Source organism: Scardinius erythrophthalmus (assembly GCF_964197995.2).
Source record: "Scardinius erythrophthalmus genome assembly, chromosome: 9".
Classification (NCBI taxonomy): domain Eukaryota; kingdom Metazoa; phylum Chordata; class Actinopteri; order Cypriniformes; family Leuciscidae; genus Scardinius; species Scardinius erythrophthalmus.
The window spans coordinates 19,697,203-19,710,874 of record NC_138229.1 but is presented as its reverse complement, the minus strand read 5'-3'; the positions used below and the strand labels follow the sequence as shown (position 1 = coordinate 19,710,874).

General features: G+C 37.0%; 1 protein-coding gene across 1 annotated transcript in view; it reads left to right on the top strand.

The window, feature by feature from the left end:
• The window catches only part of cdh12a (cadherin 12a), a gene marked incomplete at its 5' end in the record, with an annotated part of 42,688 nt that extends 29,448 nt beyond the window's left edge, over positions 1-13,240 (top strand). Inside the window, 5 exons of the mRNA XM_081373711.1 lie at positions 3,017-3,153; positions 3,592-3,713; positions 4,770-4,884; positions 10,259-10,510; positions 12,489-13,240. Coding sequence (XP_081229837.1) covers positions 3,017-3,153; positions 3,592-3,713; positions 4,770-4,884; positions 10,259-10,510; positions 12,489-13,018 — 1,156 coding nt within the window. The 3' untranslated portion in view covers positions 13,019-13,240. The remainder of the gene's footprint in view (positions 1-3,016; positions 3,154-3,591; positions 3,714-4,769; positions 4,885-10,258; positions 10,511-12,488) is intronic.
• Positions 13,241-13,672: the final 432 nt, after the last annotated feature.

Genomic DNA, 13,672 nt, shown 5'->3' with positions numbered 1-13,672 from the left:
AAGGCGGGGACCAATTTGCATATTCATGGCTCTTTCTTCTGTGGAATACAAAAGATATTTTGAAAGGTGTTTTTTTTTTTTTTTTTTTTTTTTTTACAATGGAAATCAGTGGGCACCACTGGTTACCAGCATTCTTCAAAATACCTTAATTTGTGTTCGGCTAAATAAAGAAATTCACATATAGGGGAGAGTGGGGTGAGTTCTGCCAGTTTTTACTCAAAGTGACTTTAAAGTGAGGCCATGACAGTAATGCCTTCAACTTAAGGATGTACATGTATTTCAGGATGTTGTGCATCCCTGAGAATAATAACTTTGGATCTGAAATAAATAGTTTCAGAAATATAGCTTTTGGGAAAAAAGTGGTCTCATGGCACAACTTGCCCCTGGTGCGGGGTAAGTTGTGCCTTTTGGGGATATATGTTGGGGTAAATTGTGCCAGTGCTTTCTGAAGTAAAAACAGAACATTTTACTGTTATGAACCGTATGCTATATGAAAGCAAGACAAATTCAATACAAAATGACTAATTTAAGGTTTATTTAGATTAGGGCTGGGCGATATGGCTGAAAACTGTATCACGATATAAGTGTTTCATATCGGTCGATATCGATAATTATTGATTTTTTTTTATAACATATTTAAAATAAGGACCAGTCCAGGAGACAAATATATTACATTTAAAGATTTTTTATTTTAAACTTAACCTACCTCTGATTATAATCCCATCAGTTATAAAGGCAGAAATGTCAACACGACCATGGAAAACTCAAAAGTCTAAAATCACAATGAACACTTAACAATTATCTCTTAACATTAAGGTGCAAAATGAAAGAATACGTAAGAAATGCTTTATAAAGGGGTGGGCGATATGGCAAAAATATAATATTACGATTTCTTTCTATAAATTTTATAAATCTATTTCTTTCTATTTTCTATAAATTATACATTGAAGCTATTAATAAAATTATTAGTCAAGAGCAGTGTGTGATTTTCTCTTTACATTTTGTTGTTTTATTAACATTAAAGGGTTAGTTCTCCTAAAAATTCTAATTTTCATAATTTACTCTCTCACGTTGTTTTAAACTCGAATAAGTTTCTTTCTTCTGTTGAAAATAAAAGTTATTTGGAAGAATGTGGGTAACCAAACAGTTGATGTACCCCAGTGACTTCCATAGTATATTTTTCTCCTATGGAAGTCAATTGGGAACCAGCTACTGTTTGGATACCACATTCTTCAAAATATTAATATTAGAAAATATTAGAAGGCAATTAATACAGGTTTGGAACAACATTAGAGTGCGTAAATAATTAGATAATTTTTATTTTTGGGTGAACTATCCCTTTAAGGACAAGCGGCAGCGCGTTTACTATTACTACTGTCTCTTTAAGAGCTGCGCGCGACGCGCCTATTATACACGCATTTGACAAGCAGATTTTCTTTCAATTTTCTCAAGTTTGCTTTCACTTTAGACATATCCGACTAGTTTATGTAAACCTTGTGTGTATATAACAGTATTAGCAAAATAAGACTCGAAAGATAACTTAGTATTCAGGCGCTGGTAGACAGGCTTTTAGTGCATGTGAGCTTCACATGTATGCGCTGAGAAACGCACACGCTAGAACGCATCAGCACGCGAATAACAGAGAAACTGACGACGGTCTTGCATAATCTGCAGACGACATTGGTCTGACTATGGTCAGACTTTAAGTCAGGCGAGCTGACTTATCCTGTTTTATCTAGTTACTAGAGAGTGAGTGCCTTTGTTCATGCAGTCAAACTTGCTTTGCTGGTTTCTTCCAACGAAAAAAAAAAAAAAAATTATCGAACGTTTTATCGAACGCATTTTTTATTGATATTGATTACGTGTCTATCGCGATACATATCGTTATCGTTTTATCGCCCAGCCCTAATTTAGATATTGTCACCCTGGAATACCATAGCATGCGTTTTTCCTACTATGGTCAATTGCATAGGGATTTTGTATTGAACACAACTCTGGATCACAGTGTCATAGAGACAAGGGGGCGGGCTCATTTTACTCAGACGACCAATCAGTCTCTCAGGATCATTGTGAAGCTATCAAGCTACGCCCTAGCAACCATTTAGAGCACCATAGCAACACAATATATGATATTTGTGATTCATTTCAGGCAAAAAAGGCTTTGGCAATAGATGCCTGTTGACAGAACGCTGTCTGTCAATTATGTAACATAAGAATAAAGTTACTAGGCTAATTTCTAAACATCCTATTGTGACTTAGGCCACTTAAAAACTGAATAAAACTTCTCTTTATTAACATAGTGCAAACTCAAAACTGAAATCAGTGTTAGCTAAATTAAACAAATAGCAGGTAGGCCTAAGTCAAACACTGATGAGGCATGCCCATCTCCTCACTTCTCAAGATTATCCCCTGTGAGTATGTAGGTCTCTAGGTGGTCTGGATCTGGCACAACTTACCCCATGCCCTTTGGCACAAATCACCCCAGACCCACAAGTTTGAATAATTAGCATGATCCAGCAGTTAAGAGCTAACATCATGCTAACTGTATAGACTCATTGTGTAGCCTACTAAAGCACTAAAACATGTGTGAAATGTTTTCAAACTTGTCTATAATTGTCCACACACTACAATCAAAAAACCTTAATCATAGAAAATTTACTTTGAAAGGGAAAAAACTAAAATGTGCTAAAATGTTAAGCACTAAAATGTGCTTAACTCTCATGCCATGTATCTCTCTTCTTTGGAGGATGAGTAAAATTGATTGCTTTTCAAAATTATGTGGTCACATGACCAAATTATTCTATGGTTTTCCAGAACAAGGGGTGGAACTACTTTCCCCCCCCCTGGCACAAATCACCCCACTCTCCCCTAATAATAATAATAATAATAATAATAATATTTAAAATATATATATATATATATATATATATATATATATATATATTGTATATAATAATCTTTGAATGTGATTGATTCATTTGTTTGCTGTTGTTGTCTTTGATCCATTGGTTTGTAGATATTCTATTGAGTGGAGAAAGGACTCTGAAAACCACTTTGACATTGACCCTGTTGAAGGAACTCTGTCTGTCAGTGAAGCCCTGGACAGAGAGAGAAACGCTGAACACAACATCACTGTTGTAGCAACAAAAGTTAGTAAGTATGGTGGATTGTGTTTTATCCAGATGCACACAGATACAATATGACCAGCATAGCAGATTTACCAGCATATTAAAACTTCACTGAAATGGAGATGGTTGAACACATTTCTAAAGACCACATCCCCATCTAGTGGAGAAGAATGAAAATACAACAGTGCTTTACTTCTAGAGGCATAAATAAAAGCCCAGTCCAGCTAAAATTAAAGAGATTCGTCAAGAGATCAACCGAATAAGTTAATAATTTTTTTACATCAAGCTGATTTGCTAATGAAATGCAGCCACAACTACAAAGTTTTCTGCAAATATAAATCCGATCCAGCCAAATTCCTTTAGTTTTTTGTTGCAACAATGTATTCCATGAAATGCGTCTCATATTTTTCAGTTTCCACTGATCTTATTCATGGATCATTCAATACCTTGTTTGATCTTTCAGACAACCCCCTGCTGTCCAGCAAAGTTACTGTCACAATCAAGGTGCTGGATGTCAATGAGTTTCCTCCAGAACTTGCCTTTATATATGAGACGTTTGTTTGTGAAAATGCAAAAGTAGGACAGGTAAGTATGTGTGTGTGTGTGTGTGTGTGAATATCTACCTGTGCTTCAGTTTGAGTTTCTGGGCCTGTTGTTGGGTGCTGCAGTGAATTAATGTGAGAGAACTGTGCCTTGATCTTCTCCTTTCATGCTGAAAGAGAGCTACTCCCAGTACAACGCTGCCTATCAGTGTCTCCCTATTCAGTCTTTTATACCAGAGAACGTAGTTCCCTTGCTTATGCGGAAATGTGTGAAATAGATGACACAACAAAGCCTTTTCAGAATTTCTACTAAAGTGATCTTCTACTGATCAACACAAACCCTTGAAGATGAATTGATGCAATTTTCATGAGGAAAATTGAAAATCACCAAGAAAATCAAAAAGAAAATCCTGACAAAATATTTAAATAAATAAAAAATTCTAATTTGTTTAAATATGCTTAATTTTGGTAAGTATAAAATTAAAACAATTAAAAAATGCTATAGAACAAGTTGCTTGTTTTTTTTTTTATTCTAGTTAAATATGCAGAGACAACTATAATCCCTCGAAAAGTGTAAACACTAACCAGCAAGGCACAGCAACATTGGAGCCAATAGCATGGGTTTGTCCAACCAATGAAAGATGGGAAAAGTGTTAAACCTGTTTGAAACAAATCATTACTTTGGCGGTACTGTTTGGTGATTCTAATGTAGTCAGAAATAACTGTAGTCAGAAAGTTCAAACTTAATCTTTAATTGCACACATTTATAATACAATATAAAATAACTAAAGAGCATGGATTCTAGATTTTTTTTCTCTGCCATGTTAAATCCTGTCATTCTCTCAGAATGTATGACTTTGTCATTAGAGGTTTATGAAGTTGACAGCGAACCAGTCATAAATTACGCCCCATGTGGTTGAGTCATAAAGACAGTTAGCAACCTCAAATGATCCCTTTGAGGTTTGATGAGTCAAGCACGTCAGCTCTGTCAATCAAAATGACTACTGCTGTCTTCTGAACACTAGAAGTGCTTTTACGAATATTCAAGCTCTTTTCTGTGGTGTTTTATTCAGATCACTGTTCTGTATCTGTTCTCTAGGTGATTCAGATCATCAGTGCCACAGACAAAGACATGCCAGCTGCAAAGCACAGATTCTACTTCAAATCCCCATCACAGACCAGGAACAGAAACTTCACAATCAGGGACTATGGAAGTAAGTTGGAATAACTCGTCACTTAAAGGGATAGTTCACCCAAAAATGAAAAGCGTCGTCATTTACTCACACTTCATATTGTTCCAAATATATATGACTTATTTTCTTCTGCTGAAGATGAAAGAAGATAATTTAAAGAAAGTGAGGGGGTGGGTTGGGGTAAACTATCCATTTAAAGGAATACAATAAGGTTATTTTCAATTGAATATCTATAGACACCTTCTATAGAAACATGTTTATAGTAGATACCCTTATAAAAATCACCTGGAATAGCATTTAAAGATGAAATGTGAAATGTTGTATTAAAAGTTACCATATTATTCAGATAAACAACATACATATTGTATATATAGCAGACTAGCAGTATCTACTGGGAGAACAACTCTAAGCTACCGAACTAGTGCTGTGACGTGAATAGTTGTCGCAACCCAGAGCAGCACGTCACCTCGTGATCCATTTGCCACGTGAGCCTCGCTCCGTGCTCAGTCCACAGTGTTCTCAGCACATGAATATCCTCAACTGTGATTCACAGAGACAGGGTTACTCAGGGCTACACAGCCAAACAGGCACAAGGTGTGCTTTAATGACTCCTACCTTGTCAAGAGAAATCCCCCAGCTGCCCAGGCGTAACAAACCTCTCATGACGGGGTCAGTCGACCTTCCAGGCGAGGACAAGCGTATCTCGACGCGTTGACTCAATGCTATGAGCGCCAAGCAAAGCCCTCACCGTCAGACCAACAGGCACCTGCTGTGTTTTCAAGCTTGGATGAAAAGTATTTTCAATTTCCTCTGGGTCATAACAAACACTTGGCTAGACGCTTGAATCAAAGAGGGTAGTCTAAACTGACTTTGAGGCTTCAAATTTGAATCTGTATCATAATTTTTTACATAAACCTAAATATGATAGAATTAAAGTTGCACACCGTTTTCCTTTTAATTTATCAGTCAATAAGACATATGTCAATAAATAATTCTAAACCACAAACCAAACGAATCAGCTCCAAGATGAATCAAACCATTATCTTTGTTCAGAATTTTAGGATATTAGTTATTTATACAGCCATTAAGTTACAGTTAAAAATAATATTGATATTGATATAAAAGAAAATTATGTTCTTTTGAACTTTCTGTTCATCAAAGGATCCTGAAAAAAAATTTATCACCTTCCACATTTTTTTTTAAGCAGCACAACAGTTTTCAACATTGATAATAATAAGAAATGCTTTTTGAGCACCGAGTCAGCATATTAGAATGATTGCTGAAGGATCGTGTGACACTGAAGACTGGAGTAATGATGCTGAAAATTCTGTTTTGCCATCACAGGAATAAATTACATTTTAAAACATATTAAAATAGAAAACAGTTATTTGAAATTGTAATACTATTTCACAATATTACTGTTTTTACTGTATTTCTACTGTATTTCTTTAAAAAAAATCTACTGACCCCATTGATTGTCAATCACAATGCTTCATAGTAGAGGACAGTAACTGCTGTGTTCTTTTATCCTGATTAGTTTGCTATGATTCTCTGATTGGTGGAGCTTTGTCTTCTGGATAATTGTTGTGTAGTTCATCACCTTGAACTTGGCATATAAATTAATTATTTTTCTTAATGAAAAACATTTTAAACTGACTGATAGAGCTCATAATAGGTCTCTTTTGAAAGGAGTCTATGAAATCATTAAAAATCAGTTTCTCAATGGAGAATGTGATTTTTAATTCCAGAGCCCTCATTAGCCATGTCTCCACTGTCGGGCCAAAGCGAGTGTGTGCCAGGGCCAGTCGCATTTCCACTGTTACTTCCGGGTCTTCCTCATGGCCAACGGCCAGGAGTTTTTGGCCCGTCGAATACCTTGGTCTAAAGCCGGCCAACTGGGGCTTGAGGAGTCGTCATAAACAAAGGCAGAGTTTACCTGAGAAAGGAGAGGGTCAACACCTCTGCTCATTTTCCATTTTATTGTTCCAGGCTATACCAGCTAACTTCAACATTTTAAAACAATTTTCAGCTCAAAACTTACTTTCAGACACCAGTGAGAGTTTGAAACTTACTTGTGATCTGATGGAGATTCTGATCACCATGTGATGCTAAAGGCTACATATGCTAACCCAGGGGTAGGCAGCATTTGTAGAGAGCCACTGTCCTGCAGAGTTTAGCTCCTCCAACCCTAATCAAACACACCTGAACAAGCAAATCAGTTTCTTCAGGATTACCAAGGGTAAGTTTACACGACAACGATATGCTTAAAATTCTTTCCTTTGAGTTTTCCGTGAACAGACGACACCATTGTCAAAACGATCCCCATTTACACAGATCCATGAAAATTACTAAAAACGCTGTATTCTGCTACCAGGCCATTAGATAGCGGTGAAACACTATAGATTGAACACGTAATACACATGTGCCATCGTCTTCAGAGATTTGCGTGTTTGTTGTTTACACAGAGACCTTTTTCAAAAACTTGCACTTTGAAACCCATTTTTTAAACCTTTGCGTTTTCAGGCATCCAAAATGCTGTTGTCGTGTAAATGAACGGCTAAAACTTTGTAAAAAAAGTTGTACGTTTTTAGTTGAAAACGATGTCGTGTAAACAGCCCCTAAGGCTACAGGCAGGTGAGTTTTTTCAGGGTTGGAGCAAAACTCAGCAGGCTCTCTGGGACCGAAGTTGCTTACCTCTAACCATTACAATAATAAATACACATATGTGTATGGAACATTCAATGTAAAAAATTTCTAGCCTCTCCAAGTCAAAATTTTCTAGTGACTGATCACATCTAAATTTTTAAATTGGCCCAAGTGCAATTCTTGTTGCAATAGTCTGTTCAAAAACATTTGCTCAATGAGAAATAATACGTCAGACTAATTGAAAAATTTAGATGTTATCAGTCTCTAGAAAATTTTGACTTGGGGATGTAATTTTTTTTTACTGTGTTCCAGAGACTGCTTGAAGAACGTAGACATTATAATCGTGTATTTAATTGGTTTCATGTTTCATCTGTTTCTTCCCTGTGCCTATGTTGATAACGGAGAAATTCATCCGCATTTCATAAATTGCATGCTCTCCGGTTTACTCGTAAAACTTACAACCTCTGTTTTCTTCTCATGAGCTCCCTCTGTTGCTCTTGCTGAAGGGATAACATTATAGTGAGACAGGAGGTATCGCTCAAACATTGCATAATTTCGTGGAAATAGAAATGCTCACTCTTTCTAAAGAAAAGTCATCTTACCATATGATATTTTATCAATATTTTTCTAAATGTGTAAGCCTTTGGACTTAAAACATGTATTGCGTTCCTGTGATCACAAATAAATGGAAGCAGGTGCAACTGAATAGGTATGTGTTCTCTTTTCATGTGAAACGGTAATTATCAGTTTGATTCAGCATGATTGTTGTGCACGCCTGGCACACAAAAAAAAAAAAACTGTAACATTTTTATTGTAAAACATTTGTCAAATATCAATGCTGGAATCTTAAGTCTTTAAGTAAAGACTAAACATTCACTTAAATCATGCTCATTTTGCAATCTATTATCTAGTTTTCAGTCAGCTGTTAAAACGGTGGCGTTGTGTGACGTTTTTCTATGGAGGCGTATTAAGGGCAGGTTTCTGTGTAGCACTGCGGGGCGACCGGCCCAATAGTGGAAACACAACTTAGTCCTTGAGGTCCAAAGGCTATTGGCCCTACCCGACATGTTGTTAGCCTTGGCTCGCACTGGCTATCTACAATGGCTATCGCGCAGTGCCTATCTACAAAGACATTGGGAAATAAAAGCTTTTGCTTTAGCGTGAGTAGCTTGAGTGAGTGGTCAGCAAGAAGTCATTTGGCAGAAACTTTTATACAAAGCGACTTAGAGTACACTTAGGGCCAAAAAAATTATCCTGGAATAACCTGGGATTAAGTACCTTGCAAAAAAAAAAAAGAGCTGTATTCATTTTACCGTAACTCAAAACCATTCAAATTGTCCCTGACAGTAGACAACATGCGCTTTTCAGCAGTATACGGCTAATTGCGGTAATTTATCTTTGAAAGATATGAAGTGCTAGTCTGGATATCACCAGACCAAGCTCAATCTTTTAAGATTGAACATAGGTCAGGGGAGTCTGCTATGTATTTTCTACTGAACAAGAGGCGTGATCAACTATCAACTAAGAGGGTGAGCGCCGCAAAAGCTCCAGGCAGGCAGCGAATGTGTAACCAAATGTGTTGATCAGCGGTTTGCAGAAGCAGAAATGGAATCGAGCGATTTTTGCAGGTTGAGCAAAAAAAAACATGAAAACGATTTGTTTGCTTAAAAGAAGCCTTTGAGCATCGTCGAGAGGTTAAAAGGAATTGGACAGAGCCGAATGGCTCTGGAATTGGATTGGATTAAATCCGCCATTAGCACGCCAGGTGGATAAGCCAGTTTGTGATTGGTTCCCGCAAATTTGTAAAGGAAGCAGGATAGAAAAATAAACAGGTTTCCAGCCTTTCGCAGGGCGAAATCAAATCGCCATCAGATCAGGCTGGGTTTACCCAGTCTAACGAAGCGTGGCAGGTTAGAGTGTTTTGGATTGCATAAAATAATTAAGGAAACAAACAAATACATGGCAAAAGAAATGGTAGACAGCAGAAGAGGGGATTGGGATGATTTTTTATTAAACTTGGGACGCGGATGGCCGTTACTCTTATTTAGTTGAGTTCTAAATAAAAATCTGTACATTTATTCTGTTTTTTTTTTTTTTTTTTTCTGTCTATTTAAATTATATTTACAAACTCACCACACACAGTAATGGTCAATAACTGTAATTTGTTGAAAGCTATTTTTTGTTAAAACACCTATTTTAGCTTCAGGTTCTAAAAGGTTAAGGGGAAAACACTAGAAATGTTTCAGCCTAAAACTTTATATTAAGGCTATGTTACCACCTAACCAATAATTCCTCAGTTAAGATGATATTAAATGTATAGTTAATTATGCAAATTAGAGTTATTGGCAGAAACGTACCTATTGAGATTAAAACACTGAATAAAAACAGCCTGAAGTGTTGTGCATCCTAGTTTTGTTTGCACTCCAGCTGCGTCAGAAGCTCTTCTCAGAAAGGTATATAATGCTTTTCCCAGGAGTAAGTCACGTTAGCTTGTTATCCCCTTAACCAGAACCACTTTTTTCTGTACTTATTTCCACTTCAAAGGGATCCATTTTTCTACTTAATTCTGGAATTAGGCCAGGGTCTGTACCTCATGAATTCATACTATTCTGTCATGGAGAAATGTTGGAATGGCAGGTTATGATCTTTGAGAGCATGAGTGTGGTTATCACTGATTATCTAAGTACAATCGTTTATAGCCTCCACTAAATCTGCATTATAGATACTTTGACGGTCTCTCGGTTTTCAGACAACACAGCTGGAGTGGCGACCAGGCGAGGGGGGTTTCGGAGACTAGAGCAGAGCATGTACCTGGTACCGGTCGTCGTGGAGGACAGCGGGTACCCGATCCAAAGCAGCACTGGGACGGTGTCTGTGCGGGTGTGTACCTGCGACACAGACGGCTCCCTCCTTTCCTGCAATGCGGAAGCCGTGTTCTTTCCCATGGGACTCAGCACTGGAGCTCTGATGGCCATACTGCTGTGCATTGTCATTCTGCTGGGTGAGTTATACACGTTTGTGTCCAACAGAATATTGTGGATTATGGCAAGACAAAGAATAATGCATTTAATGTGCTAAATAGAGAATACATAAGCAAAAAAGCAGAGGTTACGTTTTTGTAGTCAATATTGTTTTTATTTATCATTTTATTTGGCCCAAGGACACAGACAATCATGGAAACAATACTACAAAAAGTATATATAAAACAAAAAGTAAATAATATAAGTATATGGGTATTTCTTATCTCCTAGAGGTGGATTTTTATTAAAACTAGCTGATTCTTTCACAAAGAACTTACACGACTTTCAAATGCCTTTATACAGTATACATTAAGGTTCAAAAGTTTGAGGTTGGTAAGATTCTGTCTCTCATGCTCATCCAGGCTGAATTTATTTGCTCAAAAGTACAACAGATATTATGTGTAATATTATTAAAGTTTAAAATGTTCTATTGTATTATATTTTAAAATGTAATTTACTCTTGTGATGGCCAAGCTGCATTTTCAGCATCATTTCTCTAGTCTTCAGGGTCACATGATCCGTCAGAAATCATTATAATACTCTGGTTTGGTGCTCAAGAAACATTTCTTATTATTATCAATGTTGAAAACTGTTGTACTGCTTAATATTTTTGTGGAAACTATGATAAAAAAAAATTCAGGATTGCCTGAATAAAAAGTAAAAAAAAGAAAAGAAAAAAACAAGTAGAAATCTTTTGTAACATATATATATATATATATATATATATATATATATATATATATATATGATTGTAAGTACTATTTTCATATAACTGGTTAAGAGATTACTTGTATTGTACTTGATTTGCTTTCACGTCACTCTCATTTACAATGAAGCACGTTTTATCATTTACAAAACATGAAAATATTTTTTTCATTTTGTATATTTAAGATACGTTAAATGCTAGCTATAAAATTAGCCTTAGCAAAACAAAAGATTATTTTTAAACCCTTTTGTAAATGTCATGTTTTTGTCATTAATAACAGCATGCAATTAAACACAGATGTGAGATGTGGAAATGTTAATGACTTTCAGAATAAAAATTACTTGTTGTACAATACCATACTAATGAAATAAAACAGTGAGGATATGAAAGTGTGTTTTTTGAGCCAAAGTGTCCATAGTTAAAGAAACACCCATATATAAATGCACTACATTAAGTACGGAATGTGGCAGGTTATGATCCCTAAAATAAAGAATAAAGACAATTAAAAAAAAAAAATGGAACAGGAGTACTGAGAAACGCCTGAGGAAGAATTGCAATAAAAGCACTGTACTGCAATAAGTACTAGGTAAGTGAATTCTGTAGCAGACAGTGCAGTGAAGTGATGTGCTTTGACTTCATATTTTCATTTGGCAGCATTACAGAAAAAAAAAACATTCCTTTATATGGCAACCACTTGGGGGAGCTGATGCAGAAATAATGATTCGAATGTGATAATAAATAGTATGTTCTAAAATACTGGAAAATTACAACATGAGAAAACCTTCCCCTAATAACACGTGCAGGTTGATTTATCCAAATTTTCCCTTCTGCTTCATGTGAAGGTCTGAATTTTTAGGTCTAATCTTTCATTCTCACAGCTGCGCCTGTGCCTCCCCGTCTCTTTCTCTCTCACATCTTTCTTTAAGCAGAGTGGGGCGAGCGAGTACTGTCTGCCTCAGAGGAGGGAGATGAAAGCTCAGAAAAACTACCTCCCCTCCTCTCACACAACCGAGGCACTACGATGTTGACAGACAGCATGTCAAAACTGCATTATGGCTACCCTCGGGCTGCCGTTCTCTTTAGTCTCATTTTGAAAACCCACGTCAGAACAAAAAAAGAAAATAGCTAATGGCTCTGGAACATGTGTCCACCCCTTTTTTCTCTAGTCTGTTGTCACTCAAAGGTCCTGTACTGTATGTATGTCAATGTGCATTACGCCACAAAACAAGTTATGCGCCTCTGGTGTCTTGCAGTGATGGTGGTGCTCTATATGGGCCTGAGAAAACACAAGAAGAAGGACACTCTGATGTCGTCTAAAGAGGACGTTCGGGACAATGTGATCCACTACGATGATGAGGGGGGCGGGGAAGAGGACACCCAGGCCTTCGACATGGGTACGTTACGCAATCCCAAAGGCATCAAAGAGACGGCACAGCTGCAAAAAATAAGATCAGACGATGAGCCTGATCTGGCTAGTGCGTGCGTGTCCAAAGAGGACAGCGAGGACATCAGAACCTACATCCATCATTGTCTTCTAGAGAACTCCACACCTCCGTATGACTCTCTGGTTACATATGCATATGAGGGAGAGGGTTCGGTGGCAGAGTCCCTCAGTTCCATTGAGTCTTGGGTTCTCGAACCCAAGGAGGATTACAGAAATCTCTGTGACTGGGGTCCTCGTTTCAAAACGCTGGCTGGGATATTTAAAGAGCACGAGTGTAAGGCTATGGAGAAGGTGGAAAACGAAGCACATGCCGAGGCACTAAAAGACAGACTGGACTGAGAGCATTTTAAGGAGCTCTGTGAAAAACACCAAGCTTATTTATTTCAGGCATGGCACTTAAAGGGACCGTCCACCCTAAAATGAAAATGGTCATTGTTTACTTATTCTCATGTCGTTCCAAACCTGTATCTTCTGTGTAAAGGTGCAGTCACATTAGAAAAATTGTTTGGCTAAATTTCACAATAGTGAGAATTTGTCAGTAGTGTAGCAATGTATGAAGTACAGTCCACACAGAAGTCACTTTCAAACTAAGCAGCTTTCTGTTGGTCAACATGTCGAATTTGTGTGACCAACTTGAAACTTTTGTGAAATCTGCATGGGGAAATATTTCGCCCATACGTGAAATTCCTGATCGTATGGATTCCTATTGATATGACTGGAGTGAAAGTCAGTCAAACAGGTTTGGAACGACATGAGGGTGAGAAAATGTTGGCAAAATATAAATTTTGGGGTAAACTGACCCTTTAAATGAAGAAGACATGGCTTGGGAAAGACACTTTGACAAGGCTGGCTATGTGCCTTTCCTATACCTCATGCATATTTTACACTCTCCTGTTCATTATTTAGGAAAAAACGTGAAACTGTAATTTTTCCAATTGCATTTTAATGTCTGTTTTATACTTCTCTAAGTCAAAGAACCAAAAAAGAAAAACC